This window comes from Hippocampus guttulatus, chromosome 7 (assembly GCF_054856545.1).
Source record: "Hippocampus guttulatus isolate MCC_2025c chromosome 7, RoL_Hgut_1.0, whole genome shotgun sequence".
Lineage (NCBI taxonomy): Eukaryota > Metazoa > Chordata > Actinopteri > Syngnathiformes > Syngnathidae > Hippocampus > Hippocampus guttulatus.
In genome coordinates, this window is record NC_141267.1 from 4,129,855 (window position 1) to 4,157,843 (window position 27,989).

General features: G+C 42.0%; 2 protein-coding genes across 4 annotated transcripts; one reads left to right on the forward strand and one right to left on the reverse strand.

Moving 5' to 3' along the window:
• Nucleotides 1-1,337: 1,337 nt before the first annotated feature.
• Nucleotides 1,338-27,980, reverse strand: rfc4 (replication factor C (activator 1) 4). 3 transcript variants are annotated; one of them, XM_086115455.1, is made up of 11 exons: nucleotides 27,748-27,980; nucleotides 22,528-22,650; nucleotides 22,263-22,341; nucleotides 19,239-19,318; nucleotides 18,991-19,110; nucleotides 18,706-18,849; nucleotides 18,511-18,631; nucleotides 13,344-13,469; nucleotides 3,743-3,823; nucleotides 3,554-3,667; nucleotides 1,338-2,059 (listed from the first exon to the last, which is right to left on the reverse strand). In XM_086115455.1, the coding sequence occupies exons 1-11, from the start codon at nucleotides 27,858-27,860 to the stop codon at nucleotides 1,964-1,966; spliced, it is 1,197 nt and encodes a 398-aa protein (XP_085971581.1). In that variant the 5' UTR covers nucleotides 27,861-27,980; the 3' UTR covers nucleotides 1,338-1,963. The 3 variants fall into 3 exon arrangements, with proteins under 3 accessions (XP_085971581.1, XP_085971582.1, XP_085971583.1); XM_086115456.1 differs by lacking the exon at nucleotides 27,748-27,980 and adding an exon at nucleotides 26,359-26,519; XM_086115457.1 differs by lacking the exon at nucleotides 27,748-27,980 and adding an exon at nucleotides 26,028-26,098.
• LOC147202014 (uncharacterized) lies at nucleotides 5,734-11,257 on the forward strand. The gene is made up of 2 exons (XM_086115454.1): nucleotides 5,734-6,048; nucleotides 6,127-11,257. The coding sequence occupies exon 2, from the start codon at nucleotides 8,601-8,603 to the stop codon at nucleotides 10,557-10,559; it is 1,959 nt and encodes a 652-aa protein (XP_085971580.1). The 5' UTR covers nucleotides 5,734-6,048; nucleotides 6,127-8,600; the 3' UTR covers nucleotides 10,560-11,257.
• Nucleotides 27,981-27,989: the final 9 nt, after the last annotated feature.

Consider the following 27,989-nt stretch of genomic DNA (forward strand, 5'->3'; position numbering starts at 1 on the left):
TCCAATTAACATAAACAGGTTAAAAAAAATTTTTTTAAGTCCGCAAACGGTCTGCAAGAAGCTGCAAAACAACAGTGAGTCACATAGAGCAACATATACAGTACTGTACTCCATGTATACGTAAAAAATATATATATATACTGTATGTACAGTATATACATGTATATATATTTTTTATATGTTTGAAAAAATCTGCGATGCACTGAACCCGCGATAAACGAACCGCGAAGTAGCAAGGGATCACTGTACCACATTTGACCCTTCTGTGCTGAGCGGTGTTAGTTTTTTTTACGTTTTAGAGGATGTGGTTTGCCAGACTAGGCCATTCTGGCTCCCCTTATGACCCTGTTCCTACGCATTTCTAGTTGTTTTGGTAAATCGGTCTTGGCCGTTATCAACAGGAGTCTGTCTTCTGGTCTCGTTTCCCAAAAATGTAAACATGCTCTGGTTGAACCCTTGTTCAGGAAATCTGGCCTTGATTAAGATGTATGGTCAAATTTACTTATTTCCAAGCTGCCTTCTATTTCAATTCTGGAAAAGTGGCACATATGCAGTTGAAATGGAGGTCTTCTAGTCAGGTTTTAAGATGTAAAGGACAGTCGGCCCTGTTACAAGTTTTTAATGACATTCTCCTGACAAATGACACTGGAGACTTTGTCTCTTGTTTTGTTAGATTTAATTGCAGCACTTGATTTGGTGTATGATCACAGTATTTTGTTGGCTCGTTAACAGCACCAGGTGGGTATTAGTGGCACGACCATGAGCGGTTTAGATCCTATTTGGCTGAAAGAACTTGTTTTTGCCTTGTAACAACAACAATTTAAGAGTGCTTGCGTGTCTCAATGATCCTAGGAGCTAAGTCCTTATTGTTTGGACATATTCATCAACACCGTTTAAAAAAAAAGACAAATGTGCATTCTGTTGGTGACCAGCAAAAAGTCTCTCACCAAAAATTGGCTCACAGGACATTTGCATATGCCAAGATAGAGAAGTGGACAATTTGTTTCCTTTGGTACACTCCGAAGACAAGATCTCACTTTCAAAATGACGAAGGCAGACAAAAACGAGATCACTACCTACTTGTATATTGTTCTAAGGAGATCAGTTAATTGTGAATAAGTGATTATATGAGCAACACTTTTTACCTGTAATTATGTACAATTGACTTTGAATCATTTATTTGAATACCTGTACTTTTGCTGAACGGAATGACAAACAGGTTGTGATTTTGGTTTGTTCTTTCAAAGAAAACCAATAAAAAACAAAATTGCACCACCCCCCCCAAAAATAAAATTGCAAATGTAAATAAGCGAAACATAAAAAATACAAACAACATAAAAAGGTGCAAAACTTGTTTTTATATGACAATAAACATTTCAACTTGTATGGATATAGCACCACACAGCTGTGGATGCTGAAGTGGTGGTGATTTCCAGGGACAGGGCGATGGAGCGCTGATGGTAGCTGCAGTTCGGTGGATACTGCTACAGACTTTGATACCAAGAATGGTTAAGAATGAGAATATACAATTATTATACAGACATCAGTTGTCATACTTTACTGGTTTTAATATAACAAGACAGACCTGTTTCAACTGTTCAGCCTGAACTGCATCGAAAACACTGCTTGGAGAGTTAATAGTTTGAACCTTGACTTAATTTTTATTGGCTTCATTTGTTTTTTTTCCCCCAAATCATAATTCTGTATGATCAGCTGCCTTCTCTAAACACTGAAAACAAAAATTTTACTTTTCAAATTAATTAAGCGTGAAAATTTATGATTGTAGCTTGTCCAATCATAGAAAAGGACATCATTGGACAGTTTGGAATTGAATGAGCATCACATCACACAAATATTACTGTCAAGTATCAGGCCACTCTTCTGACATAGCTGAATGGAATTTGACGCTTGCTTGGTCTTGCTTCGTGAATGTTTCACGATTCTGTTTGGTAGTGTGACATTTTCAGTTGTTCTGGGGTGCTTGCGGCACAATTGCTGAACACAGACTGAGCAGCTGCAAATACTCATCGGCACCATCAGACAGGCATTTGTCCACCACCTGAAATGCACCAAACATAATATACAAATTACAGCTGATAATGCAACCCAATTCATTTCTGGTCGAAATCCGATTTGGTCAATAACAGAGACGTTCGAAAACCGAGGTTTGACTGTGTGTGTGTGTGTGTATATATATATATATATATATATATACATATGTGCTGTCAGGCGATTCAAAATATTGTGAGATTAATTAACTATGATCTGTAATTAATTGATGTAATTAATCAATATTTTAATTTAATCTAAAAGGTGCTGAGAAAACCCCTATTTTCATATTTAATTACATTATTGAGGCAGATCAAAAGACAAAAAAAGCGGGATTATAAACGTTTTCATTGTTTGTAAACAGACTTGAACAGATGCAGTCCTTGCTATTCACTTGCTGCTGTAGTTGAGACGAGTCCTAAGTCCTACCTGCATACCTACAACCTTTAGTTTCGACCACCAGGGTGAATATCACCGTTTTGTTTATTTTGTAAATCTCCAAATAATTACAAAATAAAAATAGAACATCAGGTCCATAAAAAGTGCTTAGGTGAACATATCAAAAACAGTAAGAACATTTTTCTAAGCTATGCAATGCAAGTACTCAGCACTGAACTTGCTTCAGATACTAAAAAGTAAATAATAGACCCTTAAATCAGATTTAGATTTAAAATTTAGAAATAACACTGTTCATTATGAGAAAATAAAGTGCTGAAATAAACATCAACCACTTCTGGTAGGCTACTGAGGACACAGCAACTATGCTGACTTCATGCCCCGTACGCGGAGTGTTCTGCTCGAGTTTCGTTTGGCGAAGAGCTTTGCTTTAGCTCGCTATATTGCTAACGCTTTCGGTGCTAACGTTAGCCGTGGCTGCACTCGCGACTGGGTGCTTTGCATTAATATGGGAGGCTATACTTGAGCTGCTTTGGGGTCAGCAAACTCTTTACAAATTAGGCACAACACTCAAAACACACCTCTAATTATACATTTACTGTATATATGTATATATATATATTACAGTCAAACCTCGGTTTTCGAAGATCTCTGTTCTCGACCAAATCAGTTTTCGACCAAAACTTTCGAGGTTTTTATGCCTTGGATGACGACCGAAATTCGGTTCTCGGACAAACTGAGCGCACTTGAATGTGCCACTTGACTCCTCTCGCCTTTCTTACACGAGAAAGTGACGCTTCCTCGTGTAGCGTTCCATTGTGAACAGACGTATTCAATATATACTGTATATTTTTAAAAAAGAGCGTGGTTTCGGTTTTCGAACAGCCATCTGGAACGGATTATGGTCGAAAACCGAGGTATGACTGTATATATATACACACACATACACACACCGACTACTCAATGGGCTACCCTGTGACCTTGGGTATCATATTTTGTGCCATATCATGTGGCAAAGTGTTGACTATCAAATTCCTTGAATCTGCACAAAAGCTAATGTTTACTCGTTTAGCAAGACAAATAAGAAATGCATCTCTTCACTTCCTACCGCCATTTTTTCAGTGATGACAGACTTGTGCTCATCACTCAAGTCCTGTTCAATGATGCAGTCATGAAGTTGACTCAGGATCTGTGTGGCTGCATAGCCTTCATTCACCATGCTCTGACGAAGAAAGGTTTTGACATGAGAAAATGTGAAGTGAGGCCTTGGATGACTTTATCACATTTTACAACCTACCCTGACGGCAAATTCTTGTTTCTCAAAACTTCCTTTCAAGCAGACCTGAAGCAAATCATTGATCATCTTGGTTGGAACCACCTGCAATGGAGTCCAACAATATTTGCATTAATTTTCTGTTTGCATCGGTTGGAGTTTACAGTGCTTTGTGAATCTAAAAGACCACCAACTCATGTCAGGTTTAAGCATCAGATGCCTTAACTACCGGTAGTTATTTTACACTATTTTGAACCCAACCAGCCATTTTCCGACCCTTTTTTTTTACCCTAACTCTTGAAAAACATAAGTGCATAGCTGGGATTGAATCTGTAGAGTCTAAAAAGACAGATTTTTTTTTTGTTTCTGTCATATTTAATACTAATAAAGTCCCAATTTCATTATGATTTGCAGCTGATTCAGTGTCGGTTGAAAAAAGAATGTTTTTTATTAATTTTATAAACATTACATGTCACAAAATAATCCAAAGGTACAAGTGGGACTGTATCTTAGGTTTATATGACACAACGTTACCTTATGTTACGACAGTGCTGTCACTATCATTTTGCATTCCAACAAAAGAATCATACAATTCGTGGTTGAGGTGTTTCCACACCAACTTTGGCTGGTGCAGTCCTAACCAAGCCTTGTTGTCTGAACTGATAAGCCTACTTGCATGAGAGTCGAATCATCATCAAAAACAAACAGAGCAGTCCTGGCGCACCTGAAGGTTAATGACACTCATAGTGGTCATTGTTAACTTAGCCATGAAGCAATTCTTAAGATTAATGCTAATAATTGCTTGAAAATGTCCCTGCATTTACCCGGCCAACAGTTTGCACTGGCTTGTGTCCCCTGTAGGGCTTCACTGATAACATGGATGAAAATAAAAACATTTAAATTACTAAATAAAGCTGATCTTTTGCACCACGACTTGATTCCTCAAGAAAGCCAAGGAGCGCACATTTCCCCCTATGATTGACAGTAGTGAGCAACACAGTAAGGCAATTGCTTATCAAATCTGCCTCAAAGGTTATGGATTCGAATCTGGGCTTGGACCTTTCTGTGCAGAGGTCGTATGTTTTCCCACGTGGTTGAATTGGTTTTGGTTGGCTTTCCTCTCAATCATCCATCCATCCATCCATTTTCTGATCCGCTTTTCCTCACAATGGTCGCGGCGGTGCTGGAGCCTATCCCAGGTGTCTTTGGGCAGTAGGTGGGGGACACCCTGAACTGGTTGCCAGCCAATCGCAGGAAGGACATACATAGCGCTCACACTCCTACCTTGGGACAATTTAGTGTTCCATTAACCTGCCACGTATGTTTTGGAATGTGGGAGGAAATCTGAGTACCCGGCCAAAACTCACGCAGGCACAAGGAAAACACGCAAACTCCACACAGGAAGGCCATAGTCGGAATCGAACCCTGCAACTTTGCACTGTGAGGCGGACGTGACAACCAGTCATTCACTGTTCCGCCCTCCTCTCAATCATCAAAATAAAAATAATTTTAAAGAAAGAGTTTAACCTTTTTTACATTTCAGCTAACTATGCTTTTCATTTGAACATGCTAAGAATGTTAAAACATTGCCTGTTAAAGGTTTTATGATGATAATAGTTTCACCATGAAAAATTATTTCTTTGACTTCCTATGGCAAATTGTGTATTCCACATCAAGCAGTCGATAAATTCATTCGAACATGCTAAGAATGTTAAAACATTGCCTGTTAAAGGTTTTATGATGATGATAATAGTTTTACCATGAAAAATTATTTCTTTGACTTCCTATGGCAAATTGTGTATTCCACATCAAGCAGTCGATAAATGCTCATCTTTTTGTTAAAGTGTGATGACTCTTCCTCATGGTAGCAACAATAAAGTGTGTAACATTGATGTGTGACTCGGAAAATGATTATTGGTGGTACTCTGGTAAGTTTTGGGCTGTCTAAAAACACGGCACTATAGCTCTAAAAGTGATTTTAGTGCAACGCACAAATGAACTGACTCTATGTGTAACTGGCGCCAAGACTGAGTTGTTGGTTGCCATGACAACGAAAATACAATTTATTTTAGGCTTGTTGTTTTGCAAAGTATTTTGTATTTCTATGTGAACTTTCATATATGTTTTTTCTTTGAATCCTCTGAATAGGTTATTTGGAATGTTTTGATAAGAATCACTTCCGGGTCACGTGCCGTGGATAGCGAGGAATGAGAGAAAGATCGAGAAGACAACTTGAGAGAGAGAGAAAGAGAGAGACAGAACTACGATACCGTGTGGTCTATGTGATTTACTGTAATTTGATCTACTTTCAGTTTACCAAGGTGCACACGGTATGTCATTTTGTGTTTATTTATTTAATGTCCTGTTCAAGATATTTAATTTTGATTGTTGTGTGAAATATGTTTTAGTTTTCACGGTGTTCCACGAGTAAACGTTTTTGGACATCAGTACGAGGCGTCATCCTTGACCGGGGTAGATACAGTGAAAACGTGTCCTCATCCATCCTTCTGGAGGCTTCGGCGCGCAGGTGCTTCCCCCCACGGCAAGCTATCGGCTTCGGCGCACATCACGTAGCAAGCTACGAGCTACATCGAGCGTCGTCGCACTCGACCCGCGTGCCACGCTGCTATCCACGAGCTACTTCGAACGTCGTCGCACTCAACCCGCAGCAAGCTACAGGCCTCGGCATGCATCGTCGCTCCTCAACCGGCAGTAAGGCAAGATTACAACGCGCGACGTTGCTTCTCATCCTGTAGCAGCTAAAGTTTTCGGTGGACATTAACCAGAGTTGGCAAAGGCCTATACAGCTTCCAGTAGCTCACAAAGTAGATGGATAGAACATATGCGAAGATTATCATAAATGAGAACTAATGAATGTGAGTTCTTGAATGTGTGAAAATATCTGTTGAATGTTTGACAAGCGCATCATTGTTATTATTGCTCTGTAAAACTCAGGTTCTGAAGTTTGAAAGCTCCAAAAATGTCTCAAAATAGCGACAGTCAGTGTGATAAGATGCAAGAGCATGAAAATGTGGAAAAGGAGGCTGAGGCAAAAATAAGAAAATCCTCTCGTTTAAGACATTTGACACCTAAAATGCAGGAACTAAAAGAGAAAGAGTTCATTCAAAAGGAAGGCAAGTTGAATGTAACTTATGAGAAATGGAAAAGTCATGTTAGAGAAACCCGAAGAAAGTTAAAACAATGGTGCCCTGAGCAAGACATGTACGACATGATGGATGAAGTTGAGAAGCTTGAGGGTGAGATAAAAGAAATATACGACAGTGTCCGAAGCCAGACAACACCAAGTCAAGAATTACGCCGAAAAGTTGATGCATATGTAGCGGCAACAGCAGACTTACTGCAAGTAATGAGAATCCGTCTAACAGAAGATGAAGATGATTTTGATGCTGTGGCAGAAAACGCAAAATTACACATGCTGCTAGATAATGAATATGCCAGGTCCATATATGGTTCCACCGCCTCCATAGTTACAGCACCCAGTGCCAAGCCTTCCGGGCACCCGTCCGAATCACCAAGCATTTCGGTTAAGCGGGCCGAAATGGCTGCGAAGGAAGCTGAGATTAACATGGAAGAGGCTATTGAAGCTCAACGTCAGCAGTTGAAAAAACTTGAAAATCAGAGAGACATGGAAGTAATTAAGGCACAGTTAGGTGTATATGAGGAAGAGGAAATTAAGGAAAGGAATGGGACAAGCAGCCCCGTACACACCAAAGAGAATGTTGCATTTCCTTCTTCTCACCATGCCCCACGTCACGAACAGCAAACTGTACAAAATGAGACAACCTTGGTTCAGACATTACAGGAATCATTAGCACTCAGTCGCCTTCCAAACCCAGAGCCTACAGTATTCTCAGGTGATCCTCTAAACTTTATAGAGTGGAGTACAAGCTTCAAAGCTCTGATAGAGAGGCGATGCTCAAACCCTGCAGATAGATTGTTTTATTTACAAAGGTACATAGCAGGGGAGGCAAAATCTTCTCTTGAAGGCAGTTTTTATAGAAGAGATGAAGAAGCCTATCAGCAAGCATGGGATCGACTCAACACCAGATATGGTAATTCCTTCATTGTGCAGAGGGCTTTCAGAGAAAAACTCAACGGATGGCCAAAGATTGGTGGGAAGGAATATATTAAATTGAGAGAATTCAGCGATTTCCTCCAAACTTGTAGTAATGCTATGCCTCACATAAAGGGTCTGCAAGTTTTGAATGACTGTGAGGAGAACCAGAAAATGCTGGTGAAATTACCAGATTGGGTGACATCCAGGTGGAACCGTCATGTCACAGAGCAGCTAGATGAAGGTAAAGACTATCCAAGTTTCCATAACTTTGCGTCATTTATATCAAAAGAGGCACGCATAGCTTGCAATCCAGTGTCGTCTCTATACGCCTTAAGACAAGCTACCGAGATGACAGTAAAGGGAGGTTGGCACCTAAAAGCAAACACATTTGCTACAAAGGTGAGGATCCCAGATTCGCAAATCTCTACAGCCGATCAAGACCCCAATGAAAACAATTTACGAGATGCCGAAAATCCAGGCATATGTATATGCTGTGGAGGAGAACACTCTCTACATAAATGTAAGAGGCTTATGGAAATGAGTTTAGAGGAAAAAAGAAAATACATCTATGAAAACAGTTGTTTGTCTCTGTGTGCCCTGCGATTGGCTGGCAACCAGTTCGGGGTGTCCCCCGCCTACTGCCCGAAGACAGCTGGGATAGGCTCCAGCACCCCCCGCGACCCTAGTGGGGATCAAGCGGTTCGGAAGATGAATGAATGAATGAATGAATGAATCTATGAAAACAAGCTATGTTTTGCATGCTTGAGAACAGGTCACAATTCTAAGGAATGTAAAAATAGAGCCATGTGTGGAGTATGCCGAAAGAGTCATCCAACCGCATTACATGAAGATCGTTCTCCAACGGAGACAGCCTCAGCACAAAACACCACGGAAGAAAGTACATGCTCACTATCTTGTTGCGTCAATGGAAGTGATGGTAGGAGTACATCAATGATTGTGCCCGTCTGGATCTCAGCACCTAATGCAACTGATACGGAGGTCCTAGCATATGCGCTCTTGGACACACAAAGCAACCACACGTTTGTCGATCAAGAATTATGTGCAAAGCTTAAGGTAGACATGGACCCAGTTAAACTGAAACTCTCCACGATGATGGGAAAAGACTCAGTGATAAAGAGCGAAAGAGTTTGTGGACTTAAAGTAAGAGGATTTTCCTCAAATATTTCCATTGACCTACCTCCAGCCTACACAAGAGACTTCATTCCCTTTGACCGCAAACATATTCCTACCCGCAAAACAGCCACTTCATGGAAACATCTGGTTGATATAACACAAGAGATGCACCCACCGATGGATTGTAGTGTTGGACTATTGATCGGTTATGACTGCTCCAGAGCCTTGATTCCAAGAGAGGTCATTACTGGAGGTGACTATGAGCCTTATGCTGTCAGAACTGATCTCGGCTGGAGTATTGTAGGAAGAGCAGCACAATGTGTAAATGCAGGAGATGTGACAAGTCTTTGTCTTCGAGTATCTGTCAAAGAGTTACCACCCAAAACACCATCAGCCATCATTGAAGTTCTGAAGTCTGATCCTGCAGACATGAAAGCAGGGAAAATAGGTATAACTCAAGATGACATTCTCTTTCAGCAAGTCTTAAAAGGAGGCCTCCAACAAAATGAGCGCGGCCATTGTGAAATGCCTGTTCCTTTCAAAGCACAACCTCACCTCCCAGACAACAAAGTGCTGGCTTTGGCACGACAGAAACGATTTAAAAGAAAGCTGGACAGAGATGACAAGTTCAGAAGTGACTGTCTGAAGTTTATGGAGAGTGCTTTGAAAGATGATGATGCAGAGAACGTAGACTCCAACTCGAAATTCGTAGAATACCGGAAGGAGGTGCACTTATTTGGAGTGTCAACTTCCCTTGGCTGTGCCAACGATGCCATGGAATGTCTTGCCATCCATAATGAGAAACAGTTCCCCAATGCAGCTAGTTTCATGAATAAGAATTTCTGTGTTGATGACAGACTCATAAGCGTGGAGTCAGTTGCGGAGGTGAAAGATCTTATGAAAGAAGCCCAACCTCCGTGTGCAAAAGGAAACATACAGTTCCACAAATTCCTTTCCAACAATCTAGAAATGCTCAATTCAATCGATGTAGCAGAATGTGCTGAGGACGCAAAGAATGATGATGTCAGGCCTGATGACTTACCAGTGCAAAGAGCGCATGAAAAAAGTTGGAAGATCAAAGGTGACAGTTTCTCCATCAAGAACAAAAGACCCCCGACACAAAGAGAGACTCTTTCCGTTGTAGCCTCTTCGTATGACCCTCTTGGTTTTCTAGCCCCATTCATCTTTGATGGAAAGTGGATACGACAAGAGATGCGTGAGGGTGGTACAGGATGGGACAATCCACTACCTATGGACTTAAAGTTAAGGTGGGAGACTTGGCGAAAGGATTTGGAGAACCTCGATAAAAGTGAGAGTCCAAGATGTTTTATACCAGACACGATTGGCAAAGCGAGAGTGGTTCTAGAGTATATTAAAAATGAAGCCAAGCGATTCCATGTTTTTGTCGCAAGTCGGACCCAGAGAATTCAAGAAAATAGTGATGCAAATCAGTGGCACTACATTGACACAGAAAACGAAACAAAACAAAATAAACTGAGTCTTCAAGCAAATTTTAAATTCAAGACCCTCCGTTATGACTGTCAAGATGAAGACAGACAAGTGAGAAAAGTAACTTTACATAGGAGAACGAAAAGCCTTCCGTCGTTCAAAGAGCCGTACAGAAGTTAGTGGTTCTAGTTAAAGGTAACTAGGGAGAAAGCATCAGATGCTGATCAGACATATTTCTAAGTTAAGGTGTCAAATATTCAATCTAGAATAGGCCAATTTTTTAGAATATGTAAATTCCATTGTTTGTTTGAATGACATTAAATTTGTCTCGTTTCTTAAAGACACATCAGAACAAGGGTGAAATTACTGTTGATTATTTTCAAGGGTGTAAAGTAATTTTTCATTTACAAATGTTACTCCAACAGTAATTTGGTGGGAGTGTAACTGGCGCCAAGACTGAGTTGTTGGTTGCCATGACAACGAAAATACAATTTATTTTAGGCTTGTTGTTTTGCAAAGTATTTTGTATTTCTATGTGAACTTTCATATATGTTTTTTCTTTGAATCCTCTGAATAGGTTATTTGGAATGTTTTGATAAGAATCACTTCCGGGTCACGTGCCGTGGATAGCGAGGAATGAGAGAAAGATCGAGAAGACAACTTGAGAGAGAGAGAGAAAGAGAGAGACAGAACTACGATACCGTGTGGTCTATGTGATTTACTGTAATTTGATCTACTTTCAGTTTACCAAGGTGCACACGGTATGTCATTTTGTGTTTATTTATTTAATGTCCTGTTCAAGATATTTAATTTTGATTGTTGTGTGAAATATGTTTTAGTTTTCACGGTGTTTCACGAGTAAACGTTTTTGGACATCAGTACGAGGCGTCATCCTTGACCGGGGTAGATACACTATGAATGAATTATAGATAGTCATGGCACAAAAAATTGAGGGAATTCCCTCGGGTTCGGCGATCGGAGGAGGCAATCCCTCCCGTTGCTACTCCCACAAGGATCGCGTTGTTAAACGCCCGGTCGCTGACGAACAAGACCCATATTCTGAGGGAGTATTTCCTTTCCAATGACTTGGATTTCCTGTGTCTGACGGAGACTTGGGCAGGTACTGGTGAGTACAACGCTTTACTTAAATTGTTGCCACCTGACTGTGCATTCCTGGATACCCCGAGGACCTCAGGCCGCGTTGGAGGAACGGTGAGTATCTTTAAGAACAATTTCAAATGTAAATGGTGCACATTCACCACATCAACCACCAGCTTTGAAGCTACCCTCTTTGAAGTCGGTCGTGTTTTCCCGGTGCTCTGCGCTGTCATTTACCGTACCCCGAAATACAACAAAGACTTTTTCAGCGATTTTTCAACCTTTCTTGTGGAAATCAGGCTGAGATATGATCATATCCTCCTAAGGATATATCCCTGATTTTAATATCAGGGATGAGATTTTTCCGCTTATTCCGGACTTGTCTTTGGCAGATTCGGGGCTCGTAATTTTTACAAGTAACGTTTGCAAGCATCCATTTTGAATCCCGTTTTTTATCGCGAAGCACTAGTTTGTCGTTACTTCCTATATGGGCTAAAACAAATGTCTTACTTGTTGTGATTGGTCGCTATATCAGCAAATCCAAATCACAACCAATCCGTGTTCGCCTTCCTAAACCCCTTTCTCGCGAATGCCGAATGTTATTGAGACTCGCGACGAAGCTTGAGTGCGTCAGATAGATGCGGATCTGAAAAACATGTTTCAATGGGACTGGTTGGATAGAAAGCTGACAGTGTTCCCAGTAGGAAACAGTAAATCTTTGAAGTCAAGATGGCGCCCGAGTAGGAAGTCATCAGCAAGTGCTCTCATGAGCCTTGCTTTTTTTGTTGTTTTTTGTGTTTGTTTTGTCACTTTGTGTTTGTTGTTACGTCGTGTGGACCTGATGTGGACTTTTTTCAGCATTTTTTGGCCACGACATTCATCAAGGAGGAGACTCTGTGCTCGGTGGTTGCGCCTTCTCGGCAGTATGAGCATACCAGCACTGTTTTTGACTGGGAAGAATGTCGGCGCCATTTGACTGTCGTTGCTGGACAGTCCTGGGGCACTTGTGTCTTGCGCCTGGAATGGGCAGCATTTTTCACAGCCCCGCTTTGTTCAGCGGAGAGATCAATGGACGCTACAGCTTCGTGTTTGCTTTCAAAACTTAGCTTGTAGCAGACGTGTGCACATTTTCAGCATGACGTCTCTCACCCACTGGTGAAAGGACAATTTGATCCTCTCCTCTTTCATCTATAACTGCTTCAGACAACAAAGTGTATGCAGAAAATTGGTGAAAATTGCACGACTATCTGTGTCCTATAAGAAAACCTTTATTAGTCTCGCAATGGACAAATTCCCAATTCACAGCAGCAAAGTTATGAAAGGAAGAAGTAGAACAACAAAATATAGGAGCTGCTGGAAAGGCAGTCACTCTCGCGGCGCCATTTTGAAATCAAAATAACACAACACATAGGAGTTGTGTTGCTAAATCCTGCAGGCAACCCACTTAACAGACTGAACAGACACAGATTTTATGACCTATTGTGTATAAACAAGATCATTAAAGTCTTTGCGTTCATGTTGTATTATTCCAAATCTGTCATGAATGTGAACATGTATCACAATGTGAAAATCCAAGTGAAAATGATGTGAATGAGGATGCTTGTGGACTTTTTGTCTTTACAATTTTTAATTGAAAAAAAATAATTCTCCAATGTTTTAAAATTAAGTTTGTTGCATTTCTTTCAAGCAATTGCTCCCGCCGTGTAGAACAGACACTCACATGGCATGATGATGCTGTCGTACACAACAACTCTGGCTAACAAGAAGAGGTTGGGACAAAATAATTTACGTCCACAAAACATTGTGGGCTGAAACACTTACATTGAGCCATCACAAGAGCAAAAAGAGCTAAAAATCTGATCTTACCCCAGCTATTTCGATGACGTCAAGTTCTGTAATCTCATTGTTGACATTGAGGCGTGCAGCACTCTGAAGGAAGGTGATGGCTTTCCGCAGGTCTCCCTCTGACACCTTCACCAGTGCTAATATACTCTTGATGGGAAAGACACATTAAAAAAAGAAAAAAAAACATGAGACCACAGCACAGGCAACATGAAAAAAATTGTCACAATTTAAATCAAGGGGCTCCAACTCAAATTATGTCAGGGCCATGGGAGATTGTAATTACTGGGTATTGATCAATGCTGGGGTGGCCAACCGGCGGCTCGCGAGCCGCATGCGGCTCTTTGGCTGGTTCAATGCGGCTCCAGGGCTTTCACATGACAAGCGTCGAAAAGGCCTCGGCGGTGGCGCTTTTTTTTTTTTTAAAGAGCGTGGTTTCGGTTTTTGAACAGCCTTCTGGAACGGATTGTGGATGAAAACCGAGGTTTGACTAGATCTAGAAACAGCTTTTCTGGGAATATGTTGAAGAGTTTTGCCCTTGATCATATTCTGACCAATATGAGTTTGATTATTACAAAGGGAGGTGCTTATCATTACAAGTGTGAGAAATGTGATAGTAGGGTTGGTTATGGGAACATTTACCGTATTTTCTGCACTATAAGGCGCTTCAGAATATAAGGTGCACATTCAATGAATGGCCCATTTTAAAAGTGTTTTCATATTTAGAGAGCACTGCATTATAAGGCGCCTACAATAGTGGCTGCGGTTGCACTATGCATCCACTAGAATAGGGCTCGGGAACCTATGGCTCGTGAGCCAGGTGTGGTGGCTCTTTTGATGATTGTATCTGGCTCGCAGATAAAACTAAATATTCTCGCTTGTTCTATCCATCCATCGATTTTTAACTGCTAATGTCCTGTTCAGGCCTGCAGTTGGCAGCAGGAGCAGTTTTAATTGGATGATACTGGCCTACGTTGGCCGTTGCTGGGGAAAAAGGTAAACGCCCCCATTATGAATCAGCCCGCTCGGTCATTAGCTCAAAGCGAATCCTTCGACAAATAAGATAACGAAAAAAAAAAAAGTTGACGAGAATAGTACACTTCAGGACGAATGGACCGAAGGATTCGTCTTTGTGGAGAGAACAGGTTCTGTGGTGTGTCTAATTTGCAATCACAAAATACCATCGATGAAAGGGTCGAATGGAAAGCGGCACTTTTACATGCGCCATGCTACGTTGGACCCGGCAAGCTGATTATAATTCCGCGAGCAATCGTGAAGAACGGAAAACCAGTCACATTCATGGTGAGTACAAAATTATTTAAAAGGATACATTCATAGGGTTATTATACTGACATTTTGTTGAATTCACTTTATTAAAATTTAGTTAATATACATCATATATATATATATATATATATATATATACTTTTTTTTTTTTTTTAATCCTCGTCTCACCCCTCGGGTGGTGTCCGTCCCTCATTCAGCTCGGGTCCTCTACCAGAGGCCAGGAAGCTTGAGGGTTCTGCGCAGTATCCTTGCTGTTCCCAGCACTGCACATTTCTGGACTGAGATGTCCGATGTTGTACCCGGGATCTGTTGCAACAGCTCATCTAGTTTGGGGGTCACTGCCCCGACCGAGTGCTCCGACCCCCACAGGCACGACTGTCACCTTTACCTTCCAGGCTCTCTCCAGCTCCTCTCTGAGCCCTTGGTATTTCTCGAGTTTCTCGTGTTCCTTCTTTCTGATGTTTCCATCACTTGGGACCGCTACATCCACTACAACGGCTTTCCTTTGCCCTTTATCTATGATCACGATATCTGGTTGGTTCGCCTTTACCATCTTGTCAGTCTGGATCTGGAAGTCCCACAGGATCTTCACGCTGTCATTCTCCACCACCTTCGGAGGTGTTTCCCATTTTCACCTTGGGGTTTCCAGTCCAGACTCCGCACAGATGTTTCGGTAGACTATGCCAGCCACCTGGTTATGGCGTTCCATGGAGGCTTTCCCTGCCAGCATCTTACACCCTGCAGTTATGTGTTGGATCGTCTCAGGTCCCTCTTTGCACAACCTACACCTTGGGTCTTGTCTGGTGTGGTATATCTGGGCCTCAATGGCTCTGGTGCTCAGGGCCTGCTCCTGAGCAGCCAGGCGGAGTGCCTCTGTGCTGTCCTTCAGGCCAGCCCTCTCTAGCCACTGACAGGACTTCTTGAGATCAGCCACTTCAGTTATGGTCCGGTGGTAAATCCCATGTAGGGGCTTGTCCTCCCATGATGGTCCCTCTTCCAGCGCCTCATCGTCTGTTCCCCATTGTCTGAGACATTCTCTGAGTACGTCATCCGTTGGAGCCTTCTCCTTGATGTATTCATGGAGCTTGGATGTTTCATCCTGGACAGTGGCTCTCACACTCACTAGTCCGTACAGCCTCAGGGTGCTGGATTTGGGATGGAACCCTCCATGCATGGTGAGGAGCTTTCGGGTCTTAACGTCTGTGGTCTGAATCTCTTCCTTTGGCCACCTTATTATTCCTGCAGGGTATCTGATCCCTGGCAGGGCATAGCTGTTTATTGCCCGGGTCTTATTCTTGCCATTAAGCTGGCTTCTTAGGACTTGCCTCACTCGCTGGAGGTATTTGGCCGTAGCCGCTTTCCTTGTTGCCAGTTCGAGGTTGCCATTGGCTTGTGGTATACAGAGGTACTTGTAGCTGTCCTCAATGTCTGCTATTGTTCCTTCAGGGAGTGAGACCCCTTCAGTGCGGACTACCTTTCCTCTCTTCGTCACCATCCGACTACATTTTTTAAGACCGAATGACATCCCGATGTCGCTGCTGTAGATCCTGGTTGTGTGGATCAGGGAGTCTATGTCCCTTTCGCTCTTAGCATACAGCTTTATGTCATCCATGTAGAGGAGGTGACTGATCGTAGCTCCATTTCTGAGGCATTATCCATAGCCTGTCTTGGTGATTACTTTGCTGAGGGGGTTCAGTCCAATGCAGAACAGCAGTGCGGAGAGTGCATCACCTTGGTATATGCCACATTTGATGGACACTTGGGTAAGTGGCTTGCCATTGGTTTCAAGTGTGGTTTTCTACATCCTCATCGAGTTCGCAACGAAGGCTCTTAGGGTCCTGTTGACCTTATACAACTCCAAGCATTCAGTGATCCATGTGTGTGGCATCGAGTCATAGGCTTTCTTGTAATCAATCCAGGCTGTGCACAGGTTGGTACGTCGGGACCTGCAGTCTTGTGCGACTGTTCTGTCAACCAGGAGCTGGTGTTTGGCTCCTCTGGTATCTCTACCAATGCCCTTCTGTGCTTCGCTCATGTATTGATCCATGTGTCCACTTATCTTAGCCGCAATGATGCCTGACATGAGCTTCCATGTTGTGGAGAGACAGGTTATTGGCCGATAGTTGGATGGGACTGCGCCCTTTGAGGGATCCTTCATGATCAGGATCGTTCGCCCTTCGGTTAGCCATCCTGGGTGAGTCCCATCCCTCAGCAGCTGGTTCATTTGTGCTGCTAGGCGCTCATGGAGTGCTGTGAGTTTCTTTAGCCAGTAGGTGTGGACCATGTCCGGGCCTGGTGCTGTCCAGTTCTTCATATCTGAGACTCTTTCCTGTATGTCTGCCACTGTTATGGTAAATGGGTTCTGTTCAGGGAGGTTGCTGTGCTCCTCTCTCAGGGTCACCAGCCATTGTGCACTGCTGTTATGGGCAACCTCCTTCTCCCATATGCCTTTCCAGTACCTTTCTGTTTCCAGTCTTGGTGGGTAAGATAAGATAAGATAAGATAAGATATCCCTTTATTTGTCCCGCAATGGGGAAATTACAGTCAGAATTCAGAAAGGAAAACGCTGGGTAGGGAGAGGAGAAAAAAAACACGCTCGAACTATCCTCTTCTGAGGATAATTTAAGTCCAGGATAAAAAAGACCCTAGCACATAAATAAGCATATGACAGTTACAAGTCACAAGACATAACATGTAATAAGGGGGAGGATGAATGGGAAGGGGGGGGGGGGGGGGTGACCGCGACGCGGCATTCCTGACCAGCTGCACGGACACGTGCGCTCTGCTGGTCCAACCACGTCACGGGGGAAAAGAATCGGAGCGATAAGCGGGTAAGCTCTGTTGTTAGGACCCTGCCACTGAGCGTACACTTTCGCAGGTTGTGTTGCGAACACCCTGTTTATTCGCCTGGCCTCATTCTCTTTCGTGTACCGCTTTAGGCGGCTGGACAAGGCTTGGAGCCATTGTTTGGCAGTTTCGAGTGCTTCAGGTATGGTCATCTGGATGTCCCTCTCGGGTATCGGCCTTTTCATCACACCTCTCTGGGCCTCCGTCAATTGACTCACATCTTTCCGAGCCGCCTTGATCTTAGCCTCTAACCGTCTTTTCCATGGTGGGTAACGTATCTCATGGCTTCCATGGTTGCTCTTATAGCCAAGCATTTCTAGGATCACTGATGCTGAAGCGTATATCAGCTCATTGGTTTCCGTGATCGTTACGGTAGGGATCGCCCTCAGTGCAGCATTCACACTTTCCATGAGACTTTCATGTGGTACTTCACATAGCCGTTGTAATCGGTTTCTAGGTTGCCCAGCTTTCATTCTCGCCATGATCTTAGCTTTCAGGTCAGTTGCTGCCTCGCTCAGCATTTCATTCATTGGGGCTGGCCTCCCAATCTCATCATCTGCATTCATTGGGGCTTGTAATTGTTATTACTGCATAGTGTATTAGTCCCTAATAATGGGCTAATGAAATAGTTTCAGATTTCGAACAAATCGCTTTTCGAACAGCCTGCTGGAACGGATCATGTATGACTCAATTTACAATTTTTTGGACCATTAGGACGGAGCCAGTCACATATGTTACATACAGTGCATGGCTTGTGCACATACTGTAAGTGAGGGGCATGACTTTGGTCAGCGACTCTGGAGGCAGGGCAGGAACAATGAAGTGAAGCTGCATTCCAAATCTTGCGAGCAGTTTTCAAACAGCCAAATCCCTCTTTAATGTAATAGCATCCAACGGTGTGCTTAATTACATAATCGGGTTGTAACTGTTTTTTTCCATGGATTTTTCTCCCTGAGGATTTATTTTCAATTATTTGTAACAGGTCAAAGCAAAAGTTAATATGCAATAAGAAAGATAAATTCATTACAGGTTGCTCAGCTTGCATTGGCACTATTACCTCGATTGTGTATTTGAGTTTCTCCTTCTCACAGATCTCTAGCAGGCGCTTTTCTTGTACCTGGTCAGCAAGGGGGTTAAAACGAAACTTGGAACATCTGGACGTTAAGGGCTCAATGATCCTACAGAATACACAGGTAAACACATGAAAATGGATTTTGCGTTTTTGTTTCACTGTGGTAACGTGTGTGCTCACCTGCTGATGTAATTACAAATGAGACAGAAACGTGTGGTGCGGGACTCCTTTTCCATTGTCCTTCTGAGCGCAGCCTGAGCTGGTGCAGTCATGGAGTCAGCTTCATCCAGGATGATGATCTTAAAAGGAGGACATGGCTTCCCACTACAAAGGCAGCACACATCAGGCTTGTTGAACTTTACAGGGAAAGGCAATCTCAAATAATTGTTGAGAAGAAGGTCAATAAGATGTTTTGTTTTTTACAATTTACACTCAGGATGTGAGAAATTATGAAATCATCCTCACTCTGACCGAGTCCCTGCAACAGTGAGCTGAGCAAAGTTTTTGACCTTCTCCCTGATGACCTGAATGCCCCTTTCATCTGAAGCATTGAGCTCAAGCACCCTCTGCTTGTATAGCTCTGGGCTGGATGGAGGAGAGAGAAAACAGATCAGGATAAAAATGACAGTCAATACAAAATAGTTGGTTCCTAGACCCAACTAACTGGAATGCTAGTTTATACCGCTGTAAGCAAGATTAAATGTCACACTCACCCATAAAGTTCTCTCGCAGCAGCTAATATGGTAGAGGTCTTTCCTGTTCCAGGTGGACCATAGAAGAGCAAGTTTGGAAGCTAAATTTGCAACACAAGCATAATGGGCATATTGGTGTACGATTTTGAAGTGTACAACTCTTCAGAGCTACAGTATACACATACATAAAGGTACGCATTAAGTGGGCAACACGAAATGCATCTTGGTGGTCACAGTCTCACTTAACATTCATCAACATTGCTTTCTGAGGGAGGTGAAGAGGCTTCTGTTGGTGGTGTAGAAGGAGGCTCTCACTTGACTCGAACAAGCTTGAAAAACATGGTGATATGTAGCACTATGATGTTCATCTTGTCTTATTTGTTTCAATCGGTCGAAGGTTTCTTTTTTATTCAACAATGGCCTTTCTTTTTTTTTTTTTTGTGAACAAAAAAACCCAAAACTTTTCCAGAGCTAACAGTTTCGGCCGTCACTTCAGCCTTAGTCTGAGCTGTCAACTGCTTCCTTGAGATGTGTTTAAAAAACAGCTGACCAGGTCGGGAAAAATCCAAAAAAAGGATACTGCAAAACCAACTCCACGCTGCTGCCGTTGAAGCAATATGTCCATTTTGTTGGTGCCATCTACGACGAGCGGGTTTACACACTCACACACCCGGGATGCACAACCTCGGTGGCAGAAAGGAGTTGGAGCAGTTGAACTAAATAAGTTTTTCGATATACAGTACATATATATATATATATATATATATATATATAAAATAAATCCTCGTCTCACCCCTCGGGTGGTGTCCGTCCCTCATTCAGCTCGGGTCCTCTACCAGAGGCCAGGAAGCTTGAGGGTTCTGCGCAGTATCCTTGCTGTTCCCAGCACTGCACATTTCTGGACTAAGATGTCCGATGTTGTTCCTGGGATCTGTTGCAACCACTCTTCAAGTTTGGGGGTCACTGCCCCAAGTGCTCCGACCACCACAGGCATGACTGTCACCTTTACCTTCCAGGCTCTCTCCAGCTCCTCTCTGAGCCCTTGGTATTTCTCGAGTTTCTCGTGTTCCTTCTTTCTGATGTTTCCATCACTTGGGACCGCGACATCCACTACAACGGCTTTCCTCTGCCCTTTATCTATGATCACGATATCTGGTTGGTTCGCCATTACCATCTTGTCAGTCTGGATCTGGAAGTCCCACAGGATCTTCGCTCTGTCATTCTCCACCACCTTCGGAGGTGTTTCCCATTTTGGCCTTGGGGTTTCCAGTCCATACTCCGCACAGATGTTTCGGTAAACTATATATATATGTATATATATATATATATATATATATACATACTTACATACATACACATACAGTATATATATATATATATATATATATATATATACACATATACACATATACATATATAAGAGCTGTCAGTTTAGCGCGTTATTATCGGCATTAATTTAATTTAATTTTCACAGGATTAAATTTTTTCTCGCGAGATTAACAGGGCACACGTCACAGTGGATGTTACGTTGCTCTATAAATAAACCAGAAACAAAACAAGCGGCGCTGCACAGACAGCTATGGATCATTTCAAAGCGAAGAAAATGGATAACACGACGAAGAACAAATTTGCTGAAGCCACAGCTAAATGTATGGCTACTGCATGCAAGCCTGTCAACATTGTCCACAGCCAGACTCAAGATGAAATCATTTGCATTGCGTCTAACGACTCCACCACGGATTGCCAGCGAGAGCCTCCATTACAAGCGATGAACAGAAATTGTACAGAGCGGAGAAGGCTAAGGTACACCAAGCGGGAGAAGACACTGTTTCGGGAGAGAAATAAGAGACTAGGTTGATGAGCCTCTGGTGAATAAAGAGCAGGCATTCTGTTGAGTTCAATGTATGCCACTGACACGATTGCTACTTGTTTGGAACTATTTTGTGTGGAAGGTGACCGTGTTCCGTGTCCATATAAATAATGGGGGTGGAGCTTCTTTGTGTTCGTCTGACAGCGACGGTGCGCTGAGGCACGTCAAGAGTTCAGCGGTGCAGTGGTAGCGACCACACTGAAAATAAAACATCTCCAGTGTTGTCATCGAACCAAGTGTAGTCATCCGAAATGATGTCCACACAAAACTATCGAGAGACTCCCGCGCAAGAAGGACCAACAGAATCAACATAGCCTGACTGCTGTGTTCAAATCAAACTTGAGAAAAATGAAGTATGCAACCATGGCTTAAATCCACTATCGGCTGAGTACTAGTTTACCTTAGATGTGCACTTTATAATTTTATATTGCTCTGTTTTGATTCCATAAAAAGAGCTGTTAAAGCAAGCTGTCGTGTGACAAAATAGTTTTTTCACTGTTGTTGATGGACAGTAATATTGTGTGAGAGATTATGTGTGACTAACTGCTGCTAATGAAAAATGTTCATGTAAAATTGAAAATCGAAACTGTTATTTCAGTAAATATTTGCATTTTGCACATAGAAAACTGATTCATGATTCCATGTTGATGAGAGCATTAAAATGGGGAAAAATAGGACCAAAAAAATAAAAGGAAATTCAGAAACGATCAAAAATGCATGAGTAATTACGATTAATTTTCAGTTAATTTGAGTTAATTATGACAGTTGTGTTTTTAATTAGATTAAATATTTTAATCGTTTGACAGCTCTAATATATATATATATGTATACACATATATACACATACACATATATACATATATATATACACACACATATATATTTGTGTGTGTATATATATATATATATGTGTGTATATATATATATAGGAATAATATATATATATATATATATATATACATATATATATAGATAGATAGATATACACACACACATATAATATATATATTCTGCTTTGGACCCATAAAGGCTGGCACTGCAATGGCTATAAAATATACAGCGCAAACAGCATTGGACGTCATTTGATTTTTTTTTTCTGATCAGCACCACAATATCCTTTTCACAAGTATGTGAGGCTTAGCAGTGACTGTATCATGATGAAAGACTAAACTTACATCTGCTCCTTCCAGTGATTTCTTGAGTACTGCTGTGGCTTCTTCCTGAAAGGCGACTTCGTCAACGCATTTCGGTCTACTACGATAAAATGGAGAGCCAGAAAATATCCATGAAGCATTCTGCATACTGCTGTTAAAACATTCAGAACACTGTTCCAAAAATCTACTGTTCCAGAAGATTGAGACATGAGCCTGTGGTTGCTTCAAGGTAAATGAGAGGAAGATACTCTACTTTGACAAATTTAATTATGTCGTTGATACATACTATTTTTCAACCCAGGGAATAAGCTTGGCTTTCTTCTTCATGCTGGAACCTGATGAAGCACACTTGTCCTTCAGGGGTCGAGTTGTCTGAACAGTTGTTCCTTTCAAAAATGCTTGCATGATTCTGTGTTACATACAAAAGGAGGTTCAAATTACTAAAGGAAAAGATGAGAGCATTCAATAAATATGAGCAATAACAATAAACTTTGTGAACAACAGTTCGTAAATGCTCACATTTCCTAAAAATACACTTGCAGTAAAAAGAACTAGGGGTTTAATGATACTTGTACTGTATCTGTGTCGAATTGTTCAATGCAGTGGTTATGGATTGGTCACACATTGCATCAAGTAATACCCTTTTTTTTCCATCAGTGGCAGTGCAAAAACCATAGCCTGTTTCAGGAGCTCCAGACCCCAACCTTGTCATGCCCAGAACAGTGATTGTTACAGACATTGAACAAATAAAACTTATGGGTCAAATTCAGGGGTAGCCCAAGCCGATGCAGAGCTGGTGTCCCACCTCCATCGATCACGATACAAACATCATTTTTATCATTCCTTAAATCGAACAAATAACATATGACACGATTTACCTGTCATATGCCTGAAAATAAAAAAATCTCACACACACACACGCGCACACACACACACACACACACACACACTGTGATCCCTCACTTATCAAGGTTAATGGGGGGCCGGGACGCTGCCGCGATAAGTGAAAAACCTCGAAGGAGGGTTTGCTGCCCCCTAGGAATTTTCGTGTACGTGGGTACCAGCATGTTTAAAATATTAAATTATATAAATCATATTATACTTAACAAATTTGAGACAAAGATGACAGCAGTACGTGTATTTACTTTATCTTTAAATATAAAACCGTATACAGTCATTAACATTCATCAGCACTGCCTTCTGGGAGAGGCTAAGAGACTTGTGCTCGTGGCATCGAAGGCTCTCACTTTACACTGTGACGGTGTAACCGCTGTTAGCCTCCACATAGCTCCTGGCCAGCTATACCCATGCAGCCGATGTGTTTATGATAAGACAATCGGTATTGATGAGGAGGAGGCAGCGAAGAGAGACCTGCTGCCGCGCACATAGCAAACAGAATAGACAGTATGCCAGAGAATCAACGGCATGAAGATGGCAGACAGTGCGCCAGTGTGTGTGGCGATGCTACTACTACTTCGCTTTATTTACTTTTCACAATGCTTGGTGCCATTCTAACCGAGTCTCGACTGGTTTATGATCGCCAGTCATTGTTGTTGTTTCAACAATATGTTGGAGGTTCGGCTGCATTTGGGCAAGGTGGTGGTGAGAAGACGTTTCTGGCAGACATAGCGGCTGACCTCAACCGTGTTCACGCACTCCCTTCACTGAAGCGCCGCCGCGCTGTGGCAAAAGTAGCGAGGTCAGCTCGTAAAGCTAAAACGGGAACTGAGACACACTTTGATCGCTGCTCGTTCCTGAATGCACGGAATTACTCAGTCGTGGCGCGCCCTAGACCCCGTCGACTCGGGCTTGACAACAGGCGTTGGGGTTAATATTTTTAAGTTTTGGCAAAATCTCACGATTTTTACCAAAGTTTTGGAATAAAAAATGGAAGCTTTTGTGTGTGGGTCTTCAAGTGCTTCAAGCCATCATCTCCAAAGCGCTCTTTCAAGTCCAATTCAAGCCAGGTTGCAGCAGCTGCACGGGCAAAGGCAGAGGCTGCACGCTAAAGAGCTGAATATGCTAAACTTAAAATTGACATGGAAGTTGAACGAACCCGGGTTGAAGCAACATTGCGCTTCACTCGAGTGGCGTCGCTACAAAGCCACCAGGGCATGAAAATTTGGAATATATTGAAATTGCAATGAAGTGAATGAGATGAATTATGTTATACTCCCAAAAACGTGGGAGTAGTAAGATTAATATTAATAATAATAATAATCATGTATTGGAATAATGTTTGAAGGCCTGAGCCTTCACACAATAACTGACAAAACTCACCTGTTTTGCCTGCGACTGCTTGTTACAACCAAACTTGTTAAAAAATGTTTTGCAAATATATTTTCAGTCACTGTCAATGTTTACATCATACCAAACTACAGTATACCAATTGAGATAACTCTACATCAGCAAATATGATCATGCTGTACTGCCCCAGAAAAGGGTGTGACAAATTCCATCTCTACCAGAGCAAAAGTTAGTGTCGAGCCCTGCAGTTACTGATTTGCTTTGATGTAGAATGTCATTGTTGGCTTGAATATTTGGAGTTGAAAGGTGGAAAAAATGTATTTCGTTTTCCAAAAATCATAAACCAGGGATTTGAAAGAAGGTAATCGAAGAAGAAAACTGTCCACCTCTTTTTCACCACTTGCTGTTGCCTTGGTTACAAGGCACACACATCAATGTTGGTTAACATTCTGGAGAGAGCTTCACATTCAAACGCAGATGTGCTGTTGCTTCCATTGTCCTCTTAATTAGTTATCCTCCACATATACAACACCCTGTACTGCTCCCTGCGTGTTGTTTGACCAAAAGATTGGTCTTTATTTTATTTAGCACCTCTGCCTTTCATGGTATTGAAATGCAACATCAGATCTTAATGATAATACTTCGGTTCAATAGCTTGGGTTGCCCAGTGTGCCCTGTGGAAAGGTCAAAATTGCTGATTTCAGAGGCCTTTTTTATGTCACATCAGATCTTAATGAAAGTACCGTGGTTGGATACCTGGGGTGGCCTAGTGTTCTGAAGACCTGATCTGGTTGCGGGATAATGAAAACGTAATTTTTAAAAAAAAATTTACATTCAGGTATATAGGTCAAAATGTCCGATTTTAGAGGCCTTTTAATTTAAATCAGACATCAGATCTTATTGAAAGTACTGTGGTTGGATACCCGGGGTTTGTTAGTGTTCCTCGACCTGGTCTGGTTCCGGAATATAGAAAATTCATTTTCATTCATTCTTTCAGCATTGATGCAGAGTTAACATTAACTTTGCGTTCTATCTCAACTTCAGAACGTTTCTTGGTGCTATTCTGAGACCATTCTCGTTCTCCCTGCGTGAACTCGTCGTTGGCTGACCGCTGATAATTTATTTTACGGTATAACATTAAACACAAACCACTGACGTGCTGGAATTAGTTGGACTACTTTTATTTTGAAGGTGGCCAAAGCCGCTCGCTCGCGGCCGATTACCGTAATGCACAGGATGAACAATCGCTGTGCCGTATATGACTTGATTTAAATTTAGCGAGTGGAGGCTCGCCTGACCGCAGTGAAAGACTTGAATGTTCCTGAGAACCCTACTATGGGGGTTATGGTTAAGGTTAGGTTGGTAATGCCGATAACATACTATTTTCAGTGACAAAACAAGATGGTAAACTTTGTGTACAGAGACAGACGAGAGTAAAGCTTGGCAGGAATCACTGGAAGTGCTTGACAAACGGCAAAACTACCGATTCCCGCTCAGCAGCCTACATATTACGCTAAAACAAGCTATTTAACAACCTACTGTAATCAGGGTAAGATAATTGATTCAGGACAGGTCAAGAATTCCTCGCTCAGGCGACTGACTGATCAAAATGACGCCAGCAGGAAGTCGGCCGGGGGCAAAAACAACCATCGCCATGAAAATAAAATACATTTTCCTTTTTGGTTTGAAACAATGTATTTAAAATTACACTCTGTTGCCTTCACTAACTCTCCTTGTCACCAAGAATAGTTGTAAAATGACCTAACAAAATCTAACTGAAACTGGAACGGTCACCCCAAAAAAAACATGCCTGTAGCTTACAATGAATAAGCATGAGCCTCACGTTTCATACGCGCTCAAATTCGCTTACCTGTTAACCACGAAGCGCAAACTCAGTCTTCAGTTTGAATTAGTCCAACGGCGTGTATTTATCTAACGTATGTAATGGATAAATGAGTAGCAAATCTTATTCGGCTTCAGACTGGATGCTGTTTACATGGGGAAGACCAAGATATTTCCCGCCCTGCAGGACAAACTTCCGCTGACGAGTTTTCTACAGACAAATCAAATGTTCCGAATTCCGGATGATGATGTCGAAGGGACCGATCTGCAGCCACGGACATATGTTCCATTCAAGGAAGGTGGAAAATTGGAACGATCCCACTCGGACTGTCCCAGTTTCGACCTCAAAGCGTTCGAGGAGATTGTAAACAATAAAGATGTCTGAATCCTATAAAGCTCTTGTTTTTCTGGTTCATCACCAATGACATAACTTCATGCAGGGAGATAACGGAATATCTTCATGCAGTCAGTACAAATCACGTCTCTAAGTTTTTTACAGCTGCAGCTGTTGTGAAAGCATGATATAAATAATGAAGTAATGTATTGTTTGTAGTTTATTTTGAATTTCTAAATCACAGGTGTCAAACTCAAGGTCCAGGGGCCAGATATGGCCTGCCACATCATTTTATGCGGCCCGCAAAAGCAAATTAAACATGTCAACTTCCATGATGCTTGCTCACTACCAAAATGTAAAATTCTCTTTTGTCATAAATAAGAGATATATTGTAAGCATTTCTTGTAACCAACCCCCTCATTACAGTAACTTAAAAAATAGTTGAATAAACCGTTATTATTGACTTTTTAAATTTGGTTTCGGTCATAACGGCCCTCCAAGGGAAACGGTAACTAAAATGTGGCCCATAACAAAAATGAGTTTCACACCCCTGATCTAAATCAATGTAGTGCCCTGAGACTGCATGGCGACCAGTTGTCCGCCTTTCACCCTAAGTCAGCTGTTATATGACTCCAGTACCCCCTGCCATGACCCTGTACAGCAGTGGTTCCCAACCGCGGGCCAGTTAAGACAAGTACATGCTGTTTGCGGACCAGCAACAATTTCTTCTTTGTTTTTTAATTGACTGTTTTAAAGCACTGATACTGACAACAAAGATAATTCTATAGTAATTGTAGATCTGTTTATTATTGTTTTGGTAATGTCCCTGTTACACAGCCATTCCAACCTGTTGTTATACCACCCGTCCACAAGGTGTCGCGGGAACTCTATGGTTGATTTGCTACACGAGTAAGCCTGTAACACGTTCTTGGTGCTGCTGGAGTAAAACTACTTTCAAGCACATAAACGGACTGGTTTCTTCCTATCAAAACTACTTGGTGTCAGAAGTGGGATGCTGCAAAAGTCTGCAGGGTCCATGAAGACAGTCTGTGCTGGTGGTGAGCAAAAATAATGAGATTTTACCTCCGTGAAAAGGCAGTAATGGCGGGCGGATTTCGGCGGCCTGATCCTCTCATCTTCGACGGCAATGTCGCTGAGAACTGGCGTAAGTTCGAGCAAGAATATGATATATTCATAGTCGCAGCACACAGTGACAAAAATGCCAAAACAAAGGCCTACATACTCCTCAAGGTATTTGTTGTCTCTCGTTGAAACGCACAGTTTCAACGTGAGACAACAAAAGCCAGGGGAAACGATTGAAGCTT

Bases quoted from the DNA above. Each gene is read 5' to 3' on its own strand.
- LOC147202014 (XM_086115454.1), top strand. From the start codon at position 8,601: ATGTGTGGAGTATGCCGAAAGAGTCATCCAACCGCATTACATGAAGAT.
- rfc4 (XM_086115455.1), bottom strand. From the start codon at position 27,860: ATGAATATATCATATTCTTGCTCGAACTTACGCCAGTTCTCAGCGACA. The intron at 18,632-18,705 runs GTGAGCACACAC...TGTATTCTGTAG, and splicing joins ATTTGTAATTACATCAGCAG to GATCATTGAGCCCTTAACGT. The intron at 3,824-13,343 runs GTAAGATCAGAT...ACTCCATTGCAG, and splicing joins ACGTCATCGAAATAGCTGGG to GTGGTTCCAACCAAGATGAT.